At 38.0% G+C, this 25,061-nt stretch overlaps 2 protein-coding genes across 6 annotated transcripts in view; one reads left to right on the forward strand and one right to left on the reverse strand.

Moving 5' to 3' along the window:
- The window catches only part of Elapor2 (endosome-lysosome associated apoptosis and autophagy regulator family member 2), a 218,565-nt gene extending 197,891 nt beyond the window's left edge, over nucleotides 1-20,674 (forward strand). For 3 of the 5 annotated variants that reach the window (NR_153371.1, NM_172706.4, NM_001359885.1), the window contains one exon: nucleotides 15,207-20,674. Coding sequence is in view for 4 of the 5 variants with exons in the window: in NM_172706.4 (NP_766294.2) it covers nucleotides 15,207-15,266 (60 nt within the window). In the remaining variant the exon portion in view is untranslated. The remainder of the gene's footprint in view (nucleotides 1-15,206) is intronic. The other 2 variants (XM_030254371.1, XM_030254372.1) reach the window with 1 other exon arrangement.
- A 572-nt stretch (nucleotides 20,675-21,246) lies between these two features.
- The window catches only part of Grm3 (glutamate receptor, metabotropic 3), a 240,117-nt gene continuing 236,302 nt past the window's right edge, over nucleotides 21,247-25,061 (reverse strand). The window contains exon 6 of the mRNA NM_181850.2: nucleotides 21,247-21,852. Within this exon, the coding sequence (NP_862898.1) occupies nucleotides 21,779-21,852 (74 nt within the window). The 3' untranslated portion in view covers nucleotides 21,247-21,778. The remainder of the gene's footprint in view (nucleotides 21,853-25,061) is intronic.

The raw sequence follows: 25,061 nt of genomic DNA on the forward strand, positions 1-25,061 counted from the left end.
TTTGTGTTTATTTCACAATGAGATTGTCTTTCTATAGAAATATTCGATAATTGGGCAGATGTTCATGGTATCATGTTGGATGTCATCGTGTATTGGCTTTGTTGAGACAGCTATATACAAAGAGAACGTGAAACCTCAAATAGTGTTTGAAATGACATTTCTCTGACATTCTTCACAATTGAGATAGGAGATAAGAAATGCCATTTTACTCACTGAAAATAAAAATAAATAGAATGAAAAATCAGGAAGAAAGTGTATTTCAAATAATTTGCAACTAGAGGGACAAGTGACAAACGATGACATTGGCTGGGATGATGACCAAATAGTTAAAAGAGTTGCAACATAGGCATGAGGACCAGCATTCACATCCCTAGAACACGTATGGATGGCAGATGAGCGTGTTGGTCCATCTGTAATTCAGCCTCAAAGGGTGGAGATGGGATGCCCTGAGCAAGATGGGAACTGCCTAGCAAGGTGGGCTCTAGGCTTGATAGAGAGACCCTACCCCACTGAATAAGATGGAAGGGCCATCAAGATGATTTCTAATATCAACCATTGACCTTGCTATGCATGAGCAAGGCATGAGCCCATAAGCACAGGAAAAGAGAAAAAGAAAAAAGTACTTGTAGGCATGATTTAGTAACCATTTGTTTTTCATTCTCCTAGTTTAGGCCCATGAATATCAGTAATCATGTAAGAAGAAAATGAATAGATTATATTTCTATGATATGTTTTCATTATTATTTTGGGATTTTCAGGAGAGAATGATTACTATAATAATTTTATAGTGATTGTCAAAAATTAAAGTTTTGCCCTATGTGCAAGTGAACAAATGAGTCTCCTAGTTTCATGTATATTTTAAAGCAGAAAACCAAAGACAGTTTAGAATTTACAGAGATGTACTGGGCAGAGCAACAATAGCTATACCTGTTCCCAGTCCTCAGTTCTCACAGTCATGTGCAGAGGAAATGATAACACACTTTGCATTCCTAAGCTTTGAGAATACGAGTTTTGTCCCGCATGAGCAGGAAGCATGTCTGTTCTTTGTTTTTCAATGTATTGGACAGATGAGATGCCTGCCCACTGCTACAGAAGGAAACACTATTTCCAAGACAAGTGGGCATGCCTGAAATTTACTGTAGAAGGAGAAAATACTTTAACCTTAAACACTGTTTCCTATATAAACTTATTTCGTGTGTGTGTGTGTGTGTGTGTGTGTGTGTGTGTGTATTAATCATGTGATAGGCTCATACAGTTATAAAACAAAATTTTCATTTTTCATTCTTGAAAAACAGTATGAGACAAGAGTAAATCAGTTATAGAATTGCAGAAATGTAAGAACATAGAGCATCATCTCACAGTTATATCTAAACTGCTTGTCTCTATCATCTTGGCTTTTGATGAATTTTCCTTTGAGTACATTCCATTCATCATTCTGGTTGGTGTGACTACCAGAGGCTGGGATGGAACCTTGTCCATTTTCCCCATACATCATTACAATGAAGCCTGTGTCAACATTAAGCAGCAAGATGTGGCTAGTTTGCATCACTTAAGCATATGCCAATTCCGGACACACCTAGCCAAATGTAAACACATCATAAATCACTTTAGAGAAGTAAATGTCTTTCTCTTTGTCTTTGTGCTGACATTTCTACTCAGCTAGAGACCTTTCCACTGACAGAAGATTTTTCTGCCATAAGACTCAAGTGGAATAGGGACAAGAATTAACACCTCTTCCCCAGAAACAAACAAAACAAAACAAAACAACAGACATTGAGACCTAATGTATTTCCTACTTTTCTATATGGGCTCTGTGAACAATGTGTGCATCTCAACTATAATTATCATTGTAATCTAAAGTATGTTAATTGATGAAGATGATATAAAATAGGGTGTATTAGTGGTTGTAAGTGGTTGCACAGCTTTTTACCCTCCAGTGTGAATTATTGGATAATTATATTGTCTATACTAATGTACAAAGAATGAGTTAGTGTTAACTTGAATGTTCTTAGACATGGGGCCATTGACTACCTAGTCAGAGGCAGAGACAAACATATAACACCCTTACTAAATAAATAACTGCATAGGATGACTATGAATAGTAAATAGGTTATTTACTCATTTAGAAGGCTTCTCATACTTCTCTAGCAGTTGCATGATATATTTTGGAAATTACCTTAAAAATTGAAGAGTTTTTTAGTGATCATTCCTACAGGTAAAATCACCATGTTTTTAGGAGACCAGAAAGTTAACTTCTGGTTTCTACACCATGGTCTCAGTGCTCTGCTGGATGTCCTTGGAGTTCATTATTAGTAACAGTTGATTCTATAAATAGGAGCCACACCAGTCAGGAAACACAAGCTAATTGTGCCTACAAAGGAGTCTCTTTGAAGGCTAATAAAATGTAGGGGTTTCAGTCCATCCCAAATAACCACATCCCTTCGTCTAAAAGGTAGTTGGTCTGCTTAGCTGTTCTGTTTGTAACACAAAAGGGTTGGAGTTTGTAGCCTTGTGAGTGATGGCCATGGGAAGAGTGGTGTTGATTAGTATTGGGACAGGAGCTGGGACAGTGTCTCACTGCACATGATGGATTTCTCAATAAGCCTGAAAGAAATGGCCAGAAAGTTGTGAGTGGTTCATGTGACGGATATGGCAGACCAGGACATCATATAAGGTAACGGTACCGTCTGAGAGAGTCACACCTCGGCATTTTAGCCGATGTGTCTAAATGCCCATCAGCTATGTTCTGCCCCTTCATTGCCAGCGCCCTGTTTCTGTAGTTATATAGTCACTCATTTCTGTTCATCCCCACTTGCTACTGAGATTAGATTTATTCTCTAGAACATTCAAGGGCAAGAGGACCAGGGAACTTTACAAGGCTACGGAGATCCAATGTGTTTTCCACTTTCACCAACGTGGGCTATTACAGGTTGATATATCTTGCGGTATATACAGCAAGAGAATATTCTGCTCTTGATGTAGGGTCATGACAATATAAGACAAAGTTGCAGGTTGCATATTATGTTTTCTTACGTCCTGATTAATATCTATAAAGTCACTGTAAGGTGACTCTTAATGTAAAATCATACTTACCAGAATCCCGTAGGAAGGTGTATGAGAGAGGTAAAGAGATAATCAGGAGCTTTTTTTTTTTTTTTTTTGAGTTTCTGAGAATTAACTCAATCTTTGATGATACCATATACCTTCCAATGGTAGGAGTGTGGAAGGCCCATTCATAACACCATCTCAACCTACTGCTAGATGACTTTTTTGATTAAAAAATAGTGTACCATTGTCTTAAATAGTCCCCAAGTTCATAATCTTTATATAGGGCAAAACTGGTGAAGCTAGAATTAGCTTATCCGTGGTGAGGCACTATTAGTAGAAAAGAAAGAATCAAAGAGTAATGCCATCAAGTGTCTAATTAAAAAATGACCAGTCATTGCCAGAAATCCTATGCCTGACGTGCTGTGGTAACCTCTATGTCAACAATACAGGTTTGGATCCTGTGAGATGGTTTAGCAGGCAGAGGTGCTTAAGAGGTGCTTATTGCCAGTCCTAAAGGCCCCTGCTGAATCTCCAAAACCCATATGGTAAAAGAAAAGGCCTGACTCCTGGAAGTTGTTCTCTGACTTCCACACACATGCCAGGACACATGTATACACACTAAATAAATAAATATGTATCTATGTATGCACATATAATTTGCAGTCATTTACTGTGTCTATATAGGTGGGTGGGGTGATGGATCATTGTGGCCTTTGGGGCTTATACAGTTTTAAGAGAAGCCTGAGTCCCTGTGATATTTTCGTAAGGTGGGTCCTTGCTGTGGGCATCTCTCTGAATGACATGTTTGATTTATTCAGAAGCTAATATCTTTTTTTCCCCAGAGTTTATTGTCCTCTCGAAGAGTGTATAGTGTTCTAAGTATCAGTCAAAACAGATAGATCATTTGCAAAAGCTCAGGAGTCAGTTACATATATGCAAATCAGAGAGTAAACACCTGTAGTAGCCAGGGACTACTGACAGAAACCAGGGACAACAGTAAGTCAGCCTTGGCTTACACTAAAATGTTGATGAGTGAAGAATCCCACTGACCCTGTGGGTTTCTTTTGCTCTATAGAGTACAACGAAGTAAGATTTTCCTCAAAGCCTGAAGGAAGGCTTACTTTCTGCCCCCATTGACTCACTGTAAATGGGACTGTCAAAGTGGAGAGTTGTAAGGTCAGCATAGGCATGATAGTCAGTGTGAGTAGAACATAGCAACAAGCGTATAGAAGTTTTCAAAATAGCAGTATCATATCTGACTTGTATGTCACATAGATGAGAGTGTGATGCAGAAACACTGTGGAAAGGTACACTGGGGATGAGGCTCTTCTTGTCTTGCCAGAATCTGTAGTGGGCAAAATCATACACTACAGGAAATTCTTTCATAAGGTTGTTGCAAGGATTGTGATGATACACAGGGAATACACCCTATGTTTCTGGACAGTTTTTTATTCACTTTACATCCCCTTCCCACAATCCTTCCCCTATCTCCCATTCTCCTCTGAGTGGGTAAGGGTCCCCCTGGGTATCCCCCTACCCTGGCATTTCAAGTCTCTTTTGGGAGAGGCACATACTCTCCCACTGAGACCAGACAAGGCATCCCAGCTAGAAGAATATATCCCTCATACAGGCAACAGCTTTTGGGATAGCCCCCATTCTAATTGTTTGAGACCCACATGAAGACCAAGCTGCAAATCTGCTACCTATGTGTGGGAAGGTGTAGGTCCAGCCTGTGTATGTTCTTTGGTTGGTGGTTAAGTCTCTGAGAGCCCTATGAGTCCAGCTTAGTTGACTCTGTTGGACTTTCTGTGGAGTTTCTATCTCTTTCAGAGCCCACAGTCCTCCCCCCTGTTCTTTTATAAGAGTCCCCAAGCTCCATCTACTGTTTGGGAATGGGTGTCCGCATCTGTCTGAGTCAGCTGGTGGGTAGAGCCTCTCAGAGGACAGCCATAGTAGACTCCTGTCTACAAGCATAACAGAGTATCATTACTAGTGTCAGGGATTGATACTTATTCATGGGATGGGTCTTAAGTTGGACTGATTATTGGTTGGCCATTCTCAGTCTTTGTTCCATTCCCCATACCTGCATTTCTTATAGACAGGATAAATTTCGGGTTGAATTTTTTGTGGCTATGTTTTTGTCCCTATTGTTCCACTGGGATTCCTGCCTGGCTACAGGAAGTGGCTTCTTTAGGTTTCATATCCTCAATGCTTTGAGTCACAGCTATGGTCACCCCCATTAATTTTGGGGCACTTCTATGTCATGTCCTGGAAAGGCTCCCTTCATCCCCACCCCTGTCAGTTGCAGATTTCCATTCATTCTCATGGCCATCTGTCCATCCCTCCTGTTCCTTGCCAACCTGATTCTGAACCCTTCCCATTTACCCTCCTCATCCCTTTCCTACCCAGTTCTCTCCCTCAACCTGCCTCTTATGACTATTTTGTTCCCCTTTCTGAGTGAGATTCATGCTTCCTCTTTGTGCCTTTCTTGTTGTTTAGCTTCTTTGGATCTGTAGATTATAGGTTTGGTATCTTGTACCTTATGGTTAATATCCACTTATAAGTGAGTATACACCATGCATGTTCTGGACAAAGTTTTAGCATATGTTGTGTTAGCACCAGTTCAGAAGATTCTACCTTTTGATTAGCTAACATGAAAGAACATGTAGAATACTCCAATGAGGCCAGTACTCATAGTGGACACAGAGTCAAGATGGGGCTATCTGTTTACCATGACTCCTGCATGGATTCAGGCTTATAGCCTTACCTATGTAGTAATAACAATGATTCTCATCATGTCTCTGAATTTCATTGGGGTTTATCAGAAACCTTTCCAAGTAGAGGTATCTAGGAAGACCTATGCTAACACAGGTAGGATTGAACTGAAGGTGGTGAGCGTCATGAAAGGTTGTCACTTGGTGTCCAAAGGCAGAGGGGTGTGAAACCTTAGCTCACGCACTTGTTGCAAAATGGCAGGGGAGTTAGGAACCCTAGAGTAGCTTGTAGCCTTTCTTTACAGAGGATTGCTCCTGATGGGAGAATATGTCTAGAACTTATTACTTGGGGAAATTTGAGAATATGGCACAATCCTACTATGTTTGCAAATGCTAAAACAACACCAACAGTATCTTGAATGGGCACATGTTCTGTATGTTCATATTATGTTCATTTATGCTCTATCTTTTGCTTAAATCCTCTCACTGGTCCATAAAGATTAGTAACTTGGGGTTCCTACATCCAGTGCAGGCGTGTTGAAAACTTCACTGCCAGGCTTCTTGGTAGCCTCCATTGGTATGTATGCTCTTCAATTCCTCCTTGTGACAGAAAATCTCAGGTTCTCTAACAAATTATCTTCTTCCTGAGCAGCCAATGACAGGGTAGATGAGGATTAAACATGAAGACAGAAAGAATATCTGACATCAAATAGACTTTGTATTTGCTCTTATTTATAGTCAACTCAGCTGCTACACATTGCCTAACAAAACTGATATTTTCTAATCATCTAAAGTCATGCTGAATCGCAAGGTTGTTATTGCTGACATATCTGTTTTAGTTTTGGAACCTTTTGAATCACAGGCTACATCACAATTGTTTTTTGTGTGAGGCCACAGATTTTCTGTCATTTGTTGATTTAGATATAGCTTATATACTGGAGCCCCTCCTACTACCAAGAATCGATTTTAATCCAGGGTATTTTTTGCTCCATTTTCTTGCATCTATTTAATGCTTGGGTTTAATATAAAGGATGGAGGGAATTTCTAGGTGATAGTTGGCTATAACTCTCTGGATTTTATTTGGTCAACTTCTTATCATACAGTGATCTCCTTATTCCTTATAACTCCATCTGGGAGTTAAAGGAAAGTATAATCTACTCAATTCTGTGTAATATGTTCTTGTGCCAATTTGTTATCAAGAAGAATTTTCAAAGAAATCTAATGCTCTGTGATTGTTAGGAACTGCACAAAATCTTGAGGCATTTTTTTATCAGCTTTTATTTAATTGATTTTGTGTGTATGCATGCTTACTTACGTGGATGCTTGTGTGTTTTGGAGGGCGATGAAGAGGTATATGTGTGTAGAGGTCAGAGGTCATTCCTCAAAGGTCTGGTCTCAGACATCATTCTTCAGGGGCAGTCCACATTGTTCTTTTTTGACATAAGATCTCTCATTGGCCTGAAGCACACCTGTAGGTTAGGCTGACTGACAGCAAGCCCCAAAGATTTGGCTGTTTCATGTGTTGGGATCATAAGAGCCTACCACTGCATATTTTTAATACTTTGGCTTAAAGACCTAACTTATGTTTGTGTGATTACAAGGATATACTTACCAACTGAACTGTCATTAATGGTTCTGAAGTTGCCTTGTATAATCATGTTAACTCAGTTGTTTTAGCTAAAGTTTAAGAGATTAGTAGAATGCACTACTGGGCATGCCTGTGGCAATATTTTTAGACTTGATAGAATTATGAAATATTTAATGGCTAAGTTGCTTGATAGGTTGCTTGATTAGAAGGTGGGACTTCCTTAGAGGAAGCAAGTCACTTGTGCCTAGGTCTTGGGTCTTTATCCTGCTGTGGGTTCTTCTTATATTTACTTTCTGTGTTTTCTGTCTACTAGGATGTAGACTGTTCTGCCATCTTCCCCATATGATCAACTAATCCCTCCAAAACTATGAACCAAAATAATCCTTCCATTGACTTATATCTCTGAAATCATTGGCCACAGTGGCATAACGTAATTGACACAGCATGATAGACTCTAGTGTTTTGAAATCTAAGATGGCCAAGTAGTCAATGAGTCCTGCCACATCTTCAAAATTCTAATTCACCAGGCTTCAACCCATAAAATAAATGCTTTCGTCCTATCGTGATGGAGTTCAGTGTTAGTTAGTCTAGGGACTATATCTAAAACCAATGGTCTGATTAGTACCCCTTCTGCCAGAGGAGAATCAATATGAGAGTAGAGTTCAACAGCTGTTCTTTAAACCCTTGTTCTACTCCTCACTGCTGGACATGTTCCTTTTCATTATCAGGCAATAAAACATAGGACCCCTTCTGCTTTGAGGGCCTATACAACATGTTTGATGTAAGCTTTATTGAATCTGGAGAACTCATTCCTGTCAATTCATGTTAATCAGCATGTGCAACTTGAATCTTTCTGTATTTACCAAACCATGTCTCCATCATTTTTTAAACATTTTATTAGATATCTTTAATTTACATTTTAAATGTTATCCCCTTTTGTCATCTCCCCTCCGAAAACCCTCCATCCCATTCCCCCTCCCCCTGCTCACTAACCCACCCACTCCCGATTCCCTATCCTGGCATTCCCCTACACTGGGGCATAGAGCCTTCACAGGACCATGGGCCTCTCTTCTTATTGATGACCCATGAAGCCATCCTTGGCTATGTAAGCAGTTGGAGCCATAGGTCCCTCCATGTGTATTCTTTGGTTGGTAGTTTAGTCCCTGAGAGCTCTGGGGGTACTGGTAGGTTCATATAGTTGTTCCTCCTATGGGGCTGCAAATCCCTTTAGCTCCTTGGGTCCTTTTTCTATCTCCTCCATTGGGGGCCCTGTGCTCAGTCCAATGGATGGCTGTGAGCATCCATTTCTGTATTTGTAAGGCACTGGCAGAGCCTTTCAGGAGACAGTAATACCAGCAAGCGCTTGTTGGCATCCACAGTAGTGTCTGGGTTTGGCAACTGTATATGGGATGGATACCCAGGTGGGACAGTTTTTGGATGACCTTTCCTTCAGTTTCTGCTCCACACTTTTTCATTGTATCTCCTCCCATGGGTATTTGATCCCCCTTCTAAGAAGGACCAAAGTATTCACACTTTGGTCTTCTTTCTTCTTGAGCTTCATGTGGTCTATGGGTTATATCTTGGGTATTCCAAACTGCTGGGCTAATACCCACTTATCAGTGAGTTCATACCATGTGTGTTCTTTTGTGATTGGGTTACATTACTCAGGATGATATTTTCTAGTTCCATCCATTTTCCTAAGAATTTCTTGAATTCATTGTTTTTAATAGCTGAGAAGTACACCATTGTGTAAATGTACCACATTTTCTGTATCCATTCTTCTGTTGAGGGACATCTGGGTTCTTTCTAGCTTCTGGCTATTATAAATAAGGCTGCTATGAACGTAGTAGAACATGTGTACTTATTAAATACTAGAGCATCTTCTGGGTACATGTCTAGGAGTGGTATAGTTGGGTCCTTAGATATGTCGAATTTTCTGAGGAACTGACAAACTGATTTCCAGAGTGTTTGTACCAGCTTGCAATCGCACCAGCAATGGAGGAGTGTTCCTCTTTCTCCACATCCTCTCCAGCATCTGGTGTCACCTGAATTTTTGATCTTAGCCATTCTGACTGGTGTGAGGTGGAATCTCAGGGTTGTTTTGATTTGCATTTCCCTGGTGACTAAGGATGTTGAACATTTATTTCTCTAGGTGCTTCTCAGCCATTTAGTATTCCTCAGTTGAGAATTCTTTGTTTAGCTTTGTATTCCAGTTTTAAAAATAGGGTTATTTGGTTCTCTGGAGTGTAACATCTTGAGTTCTTTGTATATGTTGGATATTAGCCCTCTATCTGATGTACAGTTGCTAAAGATCTTTTCCCAATCTGTTGGTTGCCATTTTGTCCTATTGACAGTGTTCTTTGTCTTACAGAAGCTTTGCAATTTTATGAGGTCCCATTTGTTAATTCTTGATCTTAGAGCATAAGCCATTGGTATTCTGTTCAGGAAATTCTCCCCTGTGCCCATGTGCTAGAGGCTCTTCCCTACTTTCTTTTCTATTAGTTTCAGTGTCTCTGGTTTTAAGTGGAGTTCCTTGATCCACTTGGACTTGAACTTTCTACAAGGAGATAAGAATGGATCGATTTGCATTCTTCTACATGCTAACTGCCAGTTGAACCAGCACTGTTTTTGAAAATGCTGTCTTCCCCCCCCCACCCCCCACTGGATGGTTTTAGTTCCTTTGTGATCAAATGACCATAGGTGAGTAGGTTCATTTCTGGGTCCCCATCATTTTTATGTCTTCATTAGCAAAACACTGAAGAATTCTAATGGTTTTGAAATGTCATTGTGCTTTCATGCCAACATGTTGGTGTACCATGGTCTCATATTCTTTAGCAGACTTGAGTCTCCCATGTTGGAGATAAAACACAGTCTTTTATCTATAGTAGGAACAACAGCCAGAATTGTTTTTGTTTGTTCAGTCTTTACATTGTGCAGGGGGTAAAGAGCTAGAAGATGCCTGCACATACAGCACATTGTGAAGAGTAACCCCTGTCTTGGGTTAATCTGTCTTATAATCATGTGCTTTCTATTTGCTCTCAAGGGGGAGGTTCTGTTTTGAAGTTGTTGGCCTATAATCAGAATTTACTTTTGCTCTGGAAGAAGATAACATCTCTATCATCCAAGGATTTGAGTTGTATTAACATATTTGAAAAGATTATTTGGAATGAAAGATAATCCATATATTTGGCGTATAAAAGCCAAGAAAGAAGGGCATCCCATAATTTACTCGGCTTTCTCTCAACTGGGCAGTATTTTCCAAGGGAGGAAAATACTTTATATAGGTGCCAGGGGGTATTTTAAGGAAAAGTGATGCTTAAACCATATTGTAAAGAATGCCTGGAATTTTTCAGGACAAGAGTAAGTTAAAGCATCGCAAAGACTGTTAAATGTTTCCTCATATTGTAGTACCCCAACACCTTCGTCATACTAGAGCCAGAACATTGAAAGATGGGAAAAGATTCTTAGACAGCATGAGTGGGAATAAGAGGCCAACAGAGGTACTCCTCCATGAGAACGTTGAGAATATGAATTTTTAATATAACAATTCCAGTCAGTATGATCATTTTGTCCACTTTGAAAAATTTATTGTTTTCAATAATTAACTCAACATACAAAGTACTGTGATTATTTTGACATTTTCACACACATGTTATACTTTTTGTTTCCCTCCCTTTCTACCCTCCCCAATCCCTTGCTCCTTCCCATCACTCATTACTAGCCCACCCTTTTTATATCACATGGATTCCATTAGTCTATCATTCCCTCCCCCTCCCACCTTTAAACATCTACTCCTCCCATTTCATGGGCCCCTTTCTAGTTAATACCTACCCCCACCCGCCCAGATAAACGCACACAAGAGAAAACATGCAGCTTTGTCTTTCCTAAACTGGCTTATTTCACTCAATATAACAATGTAGTGTTTTATCTGCTTTTTCCTCCTACAAAGACCATAATTTTACTTTTTCTCTTGGCTGAATAAAGTCCCATAATATATATAATTACATTTTTTTATCCTTTCATATATTCATAGACATCTAAGCTGGTTCCATTTCTTCTCTTTTGTAAATAATACATTCATAAATACAAATGTAGACGTATCCTTGTAATAGGAATTAGAGTCCTTTGAATATACAGCCAGGAGAGATATAGTTGGGTCATATGGTAATTTCATACTTGAGCTTTTGAAAAACCTATCTACTAATTTCCATGAGGGCTTTACGAGTTTATATTCCTATCAGCAGTGTCTGAGGGTTCCTCTATTCTCACATTTTTTTCCAGAATTTGCTAGCGTTTGTTATCCTGATGATAGCAATTCTCACTGGGTGAAATGAAATCTCAAAGCAGTTTTAATTTGTATTTTCCTGCTTGGTAAGAATGTTGAACACATTAAAAGTATTTCTTGGATAGTTCTGTTTATTAACTTTCATCCTATTTATTAGTCTGATGATTTTTTTTTTTTGGTGTTTGATTTTTGAATTGCTTTATAGGTCCCAGGTATTCATGTAGACCTGCAAGGGACCCTGAATACCAAAATAATTCTAGGCAGAAAGACACTGATGAGATATCTGATATTAAATTATATAGTGAAGTGATAATAACAAAAACCATGTGGCACTGGCACAAAGACAAGCACGTAAAGTGATGGAATAGACAGCTTAGAAATACGCCCACACAGCGATAGTCACCTAACTTTTGACAAAAGTCACAAAACATGCATTGAAAAAGACACCCTCTTCAACAACAGGTTCTAGGAAAACCGAATATCACATGTAGAACAATGAAGCTGGATTCCCACTTCTTATCCTGCATACACAAAAATCAAAATGGAAACCATACCTTAGTATAGAACTTGAAAAATTGAAACTGCAGGATGAAAATATACGAAAATACTCTTTAAGATACTGGCAGGGCAAAGGCAAAGGCAAGGACTTTTTGCAAAGGACTCCAGTAGCAGAGAAAATAGTCTCAAGAATTAATAAATAGGATCATATTAAGTTCAAAAGCTCATACAGCAAAGGAAATTAGTACAATGGCGAAGAGACAGCCTTGTGTAGAATGGAAAAAAAAAACTTTGTCAGCTCCGTCAGAGTTTAGTTATTTATATTTTTTACACTTTAAAATGAAATTTGAACTATTGGAGAAAATGTGAGACACTTATATGAGACAAATCATTAACATACCACCTAAATTTTATTGATTGCTTTGTTACATATCTGCTCATCTTGAAATTTTTATCAGTGTCTTCATATATTTTAAGATAAGTTGTAAACTGCAATAAGCCTCACTCCTAAACATTTCAGAAATATGTTTTAAGGTTTCTTTAAGGCAGTGGTTCTCCACTTTCCTAATGCTGTGACCCTTTGATACGATTCCTTATGTTGTAGTGACCCCCAACCATTACATTATTTCATTGCTACTTCATAACTGTATTTTTGCTACTGTTATAAATTATAACATGACTAAGGTGTCATGACCCATAGGTTGAGAATAATACTTTAGGCAATGTACATTCATTGCGAGCATACACATGGTTGCCTGAATTCTGGAGAAGGTGTGTACTTCAAATTCTATGACAATCTAGCACACTAGCTTCATCCTGAAAGTGATCTCTAGTCCTTTTGCATGGAACCAGGCTTCTATCTCTCAGAGACAATCACTATAATGATCTTTTAAAGCACAGGTTAGTTTTGTATGTTTCACACAATCACATAATTCAGTGTGCCATATTTTATGCAAAATTTTCTTTTACCCTGAAGGATGTTTATGAGAGATGCATATATGCTATTTTAATCAGGAGTGGATTACTTTTTATTCATGAATGGTGCAGTGTTATACAGATACTACTTACTAATGGACACCAATGATGGTTCCAGTATTTGAAGAGAGCTACTGGGTACATCTAATCTTGTTGTATGTACATCTAATCTTGTTTTATGTACACTTAAAAAATGGATCTCTGTGATTTGAACAAGGAAAGCTCAACATTTTAAAATTTCTTTGCTTTGTCTTATATTCTGAGGGCCATGACTCACGTGGTACTTTCCTAGTGCGTCTAGATGTTTGTTAATTTGCCTTGACTTCACTCAGCAACCAAAAGAAAGCTGCAATTAAGTTTTCATGGGTTTTAAAACTTTGTTTATTCTATACTCATTTATAATTTTAGATTTTATTTTTGGTTTGGGGGACTGTGTTTACTTTATTGTGGTTTTTCATCTTAGACATTGTGGAGACACATCCTGCATGTGTACATGGCCATTCGGCGTCACAAGAACAAGAGTAGCATCTTTTAGCACATAGGAGAAGGGGTGGAGTGGAGAGGTGTAGTAGGGTGGTGAGGAAAGGCTTTAGGAGCTTGTGTAGATTGAGTCCTGTGTGGCATCCTTGTAGGCAGGATCCTGATTTGTCTAACAGGCACTAGTGTTGAGAAATCAGCATTCCCCAAATTCCACTCTCCTGTTTTGCTTCTATAATGTGGTGCTTCACTGTATTTGTTTTAGAGGCAGAGTCTCACTCTGTTGCCCTTGATCCTTCTGCCTGAGCCTCTCAAGTATTGAGTTTCAGCTGTACAGGCGTACATCACCATCCTCTACTCTCAGTTCATTTTTTGTAACTACTCATTAACAACTTGCCTGATGTGAGAGACTTGTCTCATGTCTTGTTTTGGAAATTTAGAGAGGATGACATCTACTGCCAACCACCAGGAAGCCTCACTCCATTAGTGTTCCTTCCAATCAGCTATTCAACGTCTACTCTGTCATTTTCTCCTATTACACTTAAACTTTTAGCACACTTTTGTTTTCACTTGGGGTTGATGGCTGATTTCTGTAGTTCCCTTCTTCCCTCTCTCTTTTCCTGCTTCTTTTCTCTCACCCTCTCATTTCTCCTTACTTTCCTTCGCTCTCTTTAAATTAAGAGGGGGAATTCTAGGGCTCCCATATGCTAGGTAAGTGAACCATCACTGAGCTATACTTCAACCCATATTTTCTATTATAAATAAATTAATTAATTTATTAATTTCATGTGTCATAGTGTATGTGTAGGTCAGAAGACTAATTGTAGAATTACTTTTCCTCCTTCCACTATAAGGTTTCTAGGGAGTGAGCTGTTTGCCTTGGTGCCAACTCTTCTTCTTTCCCTGATAGGGGAAATGTCACCTAACCCTAACCTAACTGACCCTAACCCTAACTCTTTCTTTTTTAAATCTTTCTATTCCTTAAGGCTTTAAGAACTTTTTATATATTTAATGAATAAAACATTCATAGATATTCAGCCTCCTATTTTTCTTTTGCTACATTAAAGACTCCTCTTTGGGTGTATTATATAAGCCAGTTTGAATTAAACATTTGATCTATTACCTTATATGACTTCTTTAACATTTTTAGTAGGAACATGCCCAAAACAATACCTAAACAATATAAATTGACTTAACTAATTTTGGCTGTTACTCTTCTTACTATCCAGACTATGTGATCAGATATGAATGTCTGCCAGTTCTGATTTGCCTACAATTAGTATGTCAAGGTCACGGATCCAAGGTCGAATGCATCCTCAGAGAGAGTTTCCTTGACTTATTTCTTTAAAAAAAAATAATCACAGCTACATCTTCTGATATCTGCTCAATCTTGTGTTTGTTTCTATTTTGGAGTTGTCTGTCTTATCACTTGGGCATCAAAATTATCCTTCAGGGCACATCCGCCTTTTGTTGTATTTTCTACCTTATTTTAAATGTAAAATTCTAATTGTAAGTGGCAGGCTCATAGGTTAAAGTCGTTTGGGGAACTTTTGGCAAGCCATATCCTAAAATGTTATTGGCATTTCAGTAAGCTGATTTTATTTTATGTTTTCCCCCTTAGGAAAAAGATGACCACTTTGAGTCTGTTCAGCTGAAATCCTCAAGATGCCCCAATATATGAAGAGACAATGCTGTAGCATTCAGGACCCCCATTAGGACTTGTCCTCACATCTGACATGGCTGTGATCTCACAAAGGAGGTGTGCCAATGAGAGGAGGAGGCAAAAATGCTGATTGCCTTATAACATGTCACATACTTTGTCAAACTACAGAAGACAGATGATGTGGGTCTCACTGAAGATGAAGCTTAACTCAGGAAGAGATTTAGCTGTATATACACATAACTGAAACCCAAGTTTAAGCCCACCAATGCACTGCTGAGCATGCCATATGATTACTGGGTAACTTTAATTCTTTATACTGTCTACATACAAAATATGTGTTGGAAGGCAGACATAAACATATGCCTTGTGTTTCCACGTATGTCTTGTTCTTGTACTTTGGGAGAAGATTTGGAAAAAAAATTAAGTTATAATTATTTTTACTTTTCTTTCTCCAAGACTTGAAAACATCTTTTTTTTTTAATTAAAATGATGAGTAATGAAAGACAAATTTTCATAGGTTATTTTCTCTTAACTTCAGAAGCCTAGGATATCAGTAATATTTTGTGAAGTTATTTAATTTTGTTATCTAAGATGATAATCCCTTTTAAAAATTCTTTCCTTGTTTGAACTAGTATGAAAAATTTAATTGTTTGAAGGAATCTCATGGGATGGGATTGGAGGTGATAAAAGCCAAGAAGAAGCCTCAACATTCCATTAATTTAGACAATCTGGCATTATCAGAAGTCAAAGGCTTAAAGCATTTGAGTGTTGTTAAAGAATAAAAGGTGTGTGCGGAGCACCTTGTTTAGTAAACCCCTGCATAGTCATGAGGAAGGAGAGATACAGCTTAACCCTAAGCACAGAAAACTCTGCTTGTTTGGGCTACAAGTGTCAGCTGGGCCATCCCTCCTCACCAGGCACCAACCAGAGCACTGCAGGTTTTTATGTTTTCTTTGCTAGAAGACTTTGAGGATTATGAATTTCTTGAAGATTTTATTTTTAAGCCAATAAGGAAGAAGTTCAATTTTTGAAATGCATATACTTGTATTCATAGTAACCACCTTCTTAGCAATGCATTGTTCTTGTTCGAAAGCAACCCAGAAACTTGTGACATTTCTCATGATGGATTACCAGTATTAGTGTGACTTGGATATTATTTTTGAAAGAAGTTTGACGGTGAACTTGATCAAGCTTGTGTAAACATTTAGACCTGGGAATTAGAGTATCTTACCCATTATTGATATAAGATGTTCTGGTTTGTTTCCAATAAACCAATAATCTTTATAGATCTTAATCCAGATATTTAAAAAGATTTTTGATTGGCTGAAGGAGGCAAAGCTTATGAGTAAGGTTTTCACCATGTGTTTTTCCTGGTGTTTCAGTGCTTGTAATATTTGATTTTGTGGGTGATGTAGTCTTTATTTTTGTGAAAAATGGGAGAAAATGAATAAATGAATAATTGTGCTTATTGGCCAGAGGGTAAACCACTAGACCTTTTTGCTACCACTAAAAGAATGGTTGAATGCATGTGTATATGTGTGTGTGCATGTACATGTGTGTATGTGAGTATGTATGTATCTACTACTAAGTATAAAAATAGGTGATGTATTATTGTTTGTCATAAGACTGAAGAGAATGTTACTTAGCATAATTTTTGCATTTAATTTCTTGAATATTCTAAATTATTTTGGCTTTGCTCACTTTTGTCCCAATGTCAGAATATTGGCATGGCTTTCCCTATCATAATCAAAATTTAACCAGGAGAGTGGAAATACACTTGAAATATCACTCAGAGGAACTGGTGCAAAGTACAGACTGGACAGAGTCAGAAAGATTCTTCTGTCACCTGTCACTCTTCTTCACCCTCTCCTGTGCTCAACATGTATGTTCCAAGCCATAGAAATAATTGGGATTTGCTCCCAGGTACTTCTTTCTCTTGTCACTGGACTGAAATCTGTGACATGTCAAAAATGCCTTAAACTTTAATGAACTCTCTGAAAATGTAGTTGATATTGAAGAACTTATTTTATTTCTAATTTTAGATATTAAATAGATTTTCATTTTGTCAGCTCAGTCCCATCTTTGGATTCCCATGGCTTGTCATTTTATTCTAAGAGATGAAGAACTATGACAGAATATTATGAGGAGAATATGCAGACCAATTTTAGCTATAAAATTGTTTAGTTTTATGTATGGCCTTTGATAAGCCCAGTGAAATGTTAAAAGCTATAACTAAATTATTCTGCCTCTATGACCTATTGACACTTACTCTCCCCATCACAACCAGTGATAGAAAAATACATTATTTATTATTTTTTCTAAAAGGCATACTTTGGAGCCTTAAATACTTCATTAAGTCAACTGTTGTGTATAACATCTCTTAGCACTGTGTCAAAACATATTTAAGTCATTTTTCTACTGGATGAGAACATGTCTTCTATGGATAAATTATATTATGCTATTTAACAATGTTGAGCAATTTGGTATATATTCACTTGATTTAAATGACTGAATTTTATTATTATTGGCCCTTTTCCTTTTTGGTTACTAATAATCATATCCTTCTTAGGATTAAACATATTTCATAGTACTTTTTGTATAGACTTTTGTCATTATTTTTCTCCCCTAAAATGATAAAATGGTTTAAGTTAGTACAGTGGAAGAATTACTTGAGAGCAGTTATTCACCATTTGGGTTCTCAGGTGTTGGGTAACAGTGGGTTTGCTTCTTTAAGTCCCATCTAGCCAAGTGTCATTGGATGTCTTTTGGTAACAGTGTTTCCCATGGCTCATGGTCATTTTTAGTGGGAGGCTGATATGTTTCTATTTTCCTCATAAAACCCAGTTGCTTGGTTAGTGTGAAATGTGCTGCTAATACTTATATTCTCATACTGATGCCTTCTGAGGATCAGACGCTGACATACAAAATAGTGTAGATTCCTAAGATGTGGTACTAGAGAGGCTTCCATGTCTATTTACTTGTGATGTAGGGTGTACCTCAGTGCTCACCCATTTACCAGGTCCAGCTTCAATATGAAACTGCAAATGTCATTTAGTTTTCCTTTAATGATTGTTGGTTCAGCAAACACCTCCAATTTTGTCGAACAAAGTATCAATTAAGACCTTGGTTAGCTGGATTTTTCTTCATTGTAATAACTCCCGAGAGTTAGTACAATAATAATAGAGAGGCTTCTATTTAAAATACCTTATGAGTTTTGGCTAATGATTGGGCAATATTTTCTCCATGTCAGATAACTGATTTTAAAATTCTATTGGCTGCTTTCCAAATAAAAAGAGGAAACCAATAAGAATTATGTAAATCCAAGCCTGCTGTTGCAGTGAAAGATGGTTAATGGCTTCACCCATGGGTGTGTGCCTTTGTCTCAAGGTGCTAGTTCAGACCTCTCTTTGTGGCTTTTCACATTTTCCCACACAGACAGGCTACTGGATTGCAAATATTCTCAATGGGGAAGCAGGTGATGCAGGTCCTAGCTGAGAGAACATGTGCACCCAAAGCCTGTAAAGACAGAGATTACCTTTCTCGGTCATTCTTTACATCTGTCTTCTGTGTTGTCCAGAAGCCGGCTTGCCTTGCAGTTTAAAAATAGGAACAGCTTTCCTTCACCATTCTAAACTTGGGTGTGCGGGAAAATCTATTAATATTTAAGCTAGAGAAGATGCAGAGTATAGTAACTGTTCAGAAACACAAGGCAAGCAGCTAGCTTGCTTCTAAAAGTTTCTTTAATGAATAGGATCTATTATTTAGCTTGGGAATTCTTAAATTTAGGGAAGTTTTGCTGAGATCAATCTATCGGCTTTACATTCTGGAAGGGTAAAATGTTGTTACTAATGTGGGGGAAAAGGCTTCCAAAACTATTTTTTAATGGCTTGCATAAAAATGATTTTATAATGCCTGTTTTCCATACATATGTTGAATGTTCATAAAAATTATTTCTAGGGATCATATGGTAGGTGGTGAAATTCTAATTAAAAACAAGACTTTGTAGCAAGGATGAAAAAAATGACAAGAGCTGCCTGTTACTATATTTTTAGTGTACTGACAGGGCATAAAATACAGAGAGTATAAAAGCCCCAGCCTTCCAAACTACAGTTGTCTCATGATTTAGACACAACCTGATTGTCGTGCTTTAAGATCCATGATCAGCTTGACTGTGAGAGGCATCAGCTGTACCTCTGAACAGCCCATCTGATATTGCCATCCTCAGACTGTCACATTCCATCAGGGGACTGAGTTTATTTTCTCTCTCATCAGCTTGCAGAGCCACTGTCCCAAGCAGACGCTCATTCCGATTCTGCTTATCAATTCACTGTGCTATTTAGTGTCTTTGAATCTGTTACTCAACCTACCCTAGCTCACTCCCTGAATTTCAGGCACTTACTTGAGTGTGAGAATTCAAGGAGCACTCAGCACCACTGTTTTCTAATTGGCTAGAGCTAGATTCCTTAGGTCGCTCATTCAAATGCATGCATAAGAAGAGCAAATCTAGCTTTCTGTTTCCTTCCAGGCCAATCTCCTTGGCCATTATGCCCCTGTTCATTCTTTTTAGATTACTAAAAATATAATTACTATGGCTTCTTTACTTCAAATACTATCTCTCATGTATTTAATTCTATACTTCACTCCTTTCTCTTTTGTTCTTGACTGCTTTTCAGATATTTTCTTGTGCATGCAAAACAAACACCAATTGATTTATATCCGCATCTCTAGTTTGTGCTTTTCAAATGCAGGAACTAGATGGACTTGATCTCATTGTCTTTCTGTTGTGGGCTACTTAGTGGCCTCTCAAAAATATGTCCATATCCTAGTCCCTGAACCCTGAGAACACTATTTTATTTTAAAATAAAAACAAAACAAACACCAAAACAAAAGAAAACAGCTACAACAAGAAACTTCAAACAAATGGCCTATTAAGAATATGGAGGTGATAAGTATCCTGGGTTATCTAGGTCACTCTGCACCTAACGACACATGAAATTTTAGGAGACAAAAGACAAGACAGACACAGTGGTGAATATGATATGGTGACTGAACAGAGTTTGAAATGATGTGGCCAGAGGCCAGGGAACTCTAACTACCAGGTGCTAGGAAAAGGATGAGATGGGCGATTTCTTTGAATCTATAAGGCAGCCTGGTCCTTCTGACTCCTTCACTGTGACAGAATAACTTTTTGTTGTTTTAAGCCACATACATTATAACATTTTTCCCCATCAACACAGGAAAAAATGTACTCTCTGCCCTGTATGTGACATAGGTTTTACAGATAGATGTATTCTCAATATTTAACCCGACATTGATAAATTATTTGTGACTAAAAGTTTGATAGAAGCAGGGAAGTATTTAGTAAGATTCTTACCCATACTATTCATGCCTTATTTTGAGTTAATAAAATATTTAAAGTTAATGACAATTCCGTGTGCTGGAACATCATTCCTAGGACTTGGGAAAGCTATGGGAAGTAAGATCGCCAGGATTTCTACTTCCCCATTCATCTATGAGGAACAAGAGCAATTTCCCAGTGGGATTATTAGATGTTTTTCAGTTTCCTCTCATCATTATGGTTGTTTTGAACATCAGAGCCATCAATCTTTTCTGGTAGGTCATAGCTCTCTATTCAGGATGTAGGGAAGCCTTTGACTTAGTTGGCAGTTCTGGGTTGTCAGACAGAACTAGTTTTAAAAAGAATATATATATATATATATATATATATATATATATATATATATATATATATATATATATATTGAGCTGGTCTTATGTTTATGGTGTCACCCCCTTGCCAATTTCTCACCCCTATGATCCGTAGAAAAGTAGAATTCCACTCACAACACTCTGCATGGCTCGAATCTGACCCAGAATATGAGTGTGAAGGAAAGCGCAGTTAGACAATTACTTCCAGCATTAACAGGAGAACGGGACTTGATATCTACATATTCAAATTACCTTGAGTGATCCAAAAGGACAAACTGTTATCCACCATGCTTGAAAACCTTGAAGGTTTTATTCTGGTTATCTTTACATTAATACAGATGCATTTTATTTTGTACTGAGAAAAACGTTCTGTTACACGCAATGTAACTTTAATATACAACGTAGAAACTCACCCTATATTAGTTACAACAAGAACCTACAAAAGACTTCATAGGAAAAAGGTTACCTAATATTGCCACTGTATTATTTTTTTGTTTTTGTTTTTTTTGTTTTGTTTTGTTTTCTTTTAGTAGACTGACCCTGTCAGACCCTGTCACCAATGCTCAGCTCTGTAAACAATGGTTATTTCCATGTCCTGGGGAGGGGCTGTTAATAGGGGCACTAAAATCAGCCTAGAAAGTTGTAGCACATCACTATATACCATACAGTCCTCAAAAATAATTTATTTTACTGTTTCTAAAAAAAAAAAAAAAAAAAAGAAGGTACTAGGGTTGTTGTTTTTGTTCTGTTTCCATATTCTGGAGCAGCATGTGAGCACTTCGTCTAACAGCCTATAAACAGAACTGAACTGCGAGTCACAATCACAGAGATGAGGTGGTGGAGTCCAGGACTTCCCTTCCGTTGCACACTGTCGGGACATATGTGCTTGCAGAGGCTGCAAAACAAAGTGGGACACAAGACTTAGTTAAGCAGGACACTTAGTTAATGTCATAAATAATCCCAGACACTGGGTTAAGATTAGGTCAAACCTCCATTTTAACATGGCTTTGGAGAATGCTTAGTGATTTATGCTATAGTAGATACACTCTGCAAATATTTCTTCTCCTTAATTTGTATCCAGGACATGACTCTATTCATGTCATTCCTCTTGGAAAGGGGATTTATTTATAAGCATAATTTTTCTGGAAGAAATCTCTGTGGGCTAAAAATTAGACTTAATAATCTATAATATGGTAAAAATACACTGAAAAAAGTGAATGGCCCTATAATTTTCTTATAGGTGATTAAGTTATTTCCTGGGTCAATAACTGTAATTAGTTTTGCACTTTGATCAGGGGTGAATGGCCCCAGGAGTCTTGTGTGAACTCTGCTGCCTCAGGAAACAGGTCTGACTTCAGTATACATGTGTTGCATGGTCTCTGTGAGGACGCTGGCAGTTGTGAATGCTGACAACTTTGGCTCCCTAACAACACTTGAAATGAAGACATTCCAAAGAGAAGGTGCTTTTGTTATGACAATGGTGCTCACACTGTCATGGTGCCTTTGTAAGATAGTAATGTATGTTCACTCTTTTCATACCACCCAGTTTTCTCAGATACATTTCTATTAACATCTTGTTACTAAAGTTTTTATATGACGTTTATTCACATAATATATTTATTTTGCCCCTGATGTCTTTTCACTGAATAGGGACATAAACAGGAGCCTTGTTCTTTATTGGCATAAAACCATATAGTCAAGAGACTAGGTTACAGTGAACTTATGTCACCTTTAATGTCTCTGCATCTATACTAACATATATTCTCATGACTGGAACTGGGTCACCAGAACAAACCTGGTTATAATGAAAGCATCTGCCTATTCCTTAAAGACATATGAGTTAATTTCCTAAAGTGTTCCTGTCTGATAGCAGACGATGTTCCCATACATTGCTTTTCGCATATTAATTTCTGTACACGCAAAGGTGTGTACAGTGAGATTGGAGCTTACGCGGCACTCTGAGGGAGCAGTCACTGGATTTAGGGCACTGACGACATCTTGTAGCAGGTCCACAGGTAGTCAAGTTGAAGTTTTTCAACTCAGTAATTTGAATATGAAAACACATTTGAAGACTATGAGCTGAAATGACTGGAGCCAGGTGATAAGCTAAAGCTTTGATAGAATTAGTGAAAGTAAAGTAAAAGAAGAGATGAGTGAAGCTCAAAACCCTGGAAGCAGAGGGAGCTCCGAGCCACTCATCTGTGCGCGTTCTAAAAGCTCTCTATCAGCTGTTTGCTTAACATCTTCATGTAGATATTTAATTGCCATTTCAAAATTGGTGTCCAAAGAACTCTTGATTTTTGTGTAGGCTTTCCTCATTTAGCATGCCTTTCCTCAGTAAATGATCTGTCTTCTAACCTAAACCAGAAGTCTAAAATTCAAAATTTACCCTGCATAGATTAATTGATTGATTGATTGATTGATTGATTGATTTTTTTTTTTTTTTGTCCCATGGCAACCTATATCATCAGGTTCTATTTGCTCTAACTTCATATTCAACTATTGCCACCTCTGCATTCCCACCTTGGGTAAGCTCTGTTAATTAAGTATGTGTGTACAGAGACTGACAGGCCTGGGAGATACTACTTCCATTTCTCCTGGTCATGTTTTCTACATGGCAACAAGACTGCAATCAGCTCTCCATACCTGTGGTTCCATAGTCACAGACTCAACCAACCATAGATTGAGAATATTCAGGGGGAAAAAGGCATCTGAGGATGTTTAGAATTTTTCTTGCCTTCCACCAATAACTCATATACAACATATACACTGTAAATGGCTGTGATAAAAAATTTAGAGATGATCTCAAGTTCACTGGAGATGTGCATAGGTTATGTAAAAGTATGTTATTTTATAAAAGACATGTACATCTGCAGGTTATTGGAGGTGGGTGTTCTGAAGCCAGTTTCCTAGATACTGAGGCACATCTGAGTTTTAAAATATTAGCCACTTACATAGACACTTCCAGTGGCTTCCCCTTGTGCTTTAACTTGAGTTTAGAAATCACAAATAGTTGGACTGTGCCTGCCTTTCTGGATTTCTCACATACCACACATATGTTTACCCGATTTGCTTTGTTTCCATATATTAAATATAATTACTATCACAATTACATTTAACAAAATTTGTGCCTTTGCTATAGCCATAGCACCTACCAGGAACATTCTCTCTGATCGTCACATAGCTCCTTTGTGACACCTACACCTGGAATATGAGCTTCTTGAAAAGATGGCCTTGTTAGGACAGGTGACTTTTCTGCATCTCATGTAGCACTGAGGTAATTATACCAGTTATTCTGGCAAAGAATAACTGAATTCTGGTTGAAGTTGAGAGGCCCAGATAGCAGGCCTGCTGTTTTCGACATTTTGACCAATTTCTTTATCTTCTCTAGGATAAAGTTTTATTATATCTTTGTAGACTTTTCAGAGATTGAAGAGGAAATGATAGATCATGGGGGTAAGTCCCAAAGGTCCGACATGCTGAAACCTTTGCTTCCGTTATCTAGTCTCAGGCCCTCTCTATACTTTTCTTGAGGCCATTTCATAAAGCTGTTCTGACGTCCCCAGCCTGCTGTAGAACGTGATGGTACTCTGTTCTCTGAAGTGCATACTTATATCAGTTTTGCCTCCTGCATTCACCAATTGGTTGAGACTGACTATACAGGGATTGCAGTGGCTACAAAGATAGGGGGCTGCATGGCTTCAAATACTCTTCTACTCTGTACTCATGGACATTACCACGGGAGTCCACAGAGCACTCTGAGTATGCCTCTGCTCTACAGGGATATTAATGGAAACACCTTCTGTGAGAATGCTTCAAACTCTGAAGAAGAAAATACAAATTCAAGATCTCCTCACAAAATCAGAACAGCTAAGAGTCTCTTACCCTCTTTCTGAAGGAACTTTCCTCTAGACCCTATGCAGTGCATTGAAGAGATCACCACATTGTAGCCTTCTGCTTTTCTTTTACTGTTTCTCTGTAGCTTTGGCCATTGCATTTTATTATTATTTTTTTTAAACCTCACTTCTTGCATATGCTGCTGAATATAGTAGGAGAATTTATTGTTTTATGAGTTTACCATCTCAATTACTTTGTGTTTCATAA

This window comes from Mus musculus, chromosome 5 (genome assembly GCF_000001635.26).
Source record: "Mus musculus strain C57BL/6J chromosome 5, GRCm38.p6 C57BL/6J".
Taxonomy (NCBI): domain Eukaryota; kingdom Metazoa; phylum Chordata; class Mammalia; order Rodentia; family Muridae; genus Mus; species Mus musculus.